General features: G+C 63.3%; 1 protein-coding gene across 1 annotated transcript in view; it reads right to left on the bottom strand.

The window, feature by feature from the left end:
• LOC119582371 (solute carrier family 22 member 15-like) overlaps positions 1-210 on the bottom strand; it is a 2217-nt gene extending 2007 nt beyond the window's left edge. The window contains exon 1 of the mRNA XM_037930585.1: positions 6-210. Within this exon, the coding sequence (XP_037786513.1) occupies positions 6-210 (205 nt within the window). The remainder of the gene's footprint in view (positions 1-5) is intronic.
• Between the last annotated feature and the right edge of the window lie 98 nt (positions 211-308).

The following is a 308-nucleotide window of genomic DNA, read 5'->3' as shown; positions in this document are numbered from 1 at the left end:
CCCACCTGGGGGCACAGCAGCCAAACAAAGGCCACCCCCCAGAACGGGAACCGTGGGCCCCTCCTCCCAACGACCGACGGGGAAAGGCAGGGTGTACGCGGAAACCCCCCCATAGGCCCACAGCACCATGTACACAAAGGGGGGTCGCTGCGGGTTGCCGCCGCTAGGGAGGCCGTAGTAACCAGGGCCAAACCGGTAGTCTAGGTACATGACCTCTGATAGGGGGCTTGGGGGTCCTGAGGAGGGGGGGGGGGGACGGAAGGAGAGAAGGAGAAAAGAAGAAAAGGGGGAAAGGGGAAGAAGAGGAA

This window comes from Penaeus monodon, chromosome 15 (genome assembly GCF_015228065.2).
Source record: "Penaeus monodon isolate SGIC_2016 chromosome 15, NSTDA_Pmon_1, whole genome shotgun sequence".
Lineage (NCBI taxonomy): Eukaryota > Metazoa > Arthropoda > Malacostraca > Decapoda > Penaeidae > Penaeus > Penaeus monodon.
This window is presented reverse-complemented; position numbering and strand designations above follow the sequence as displayed.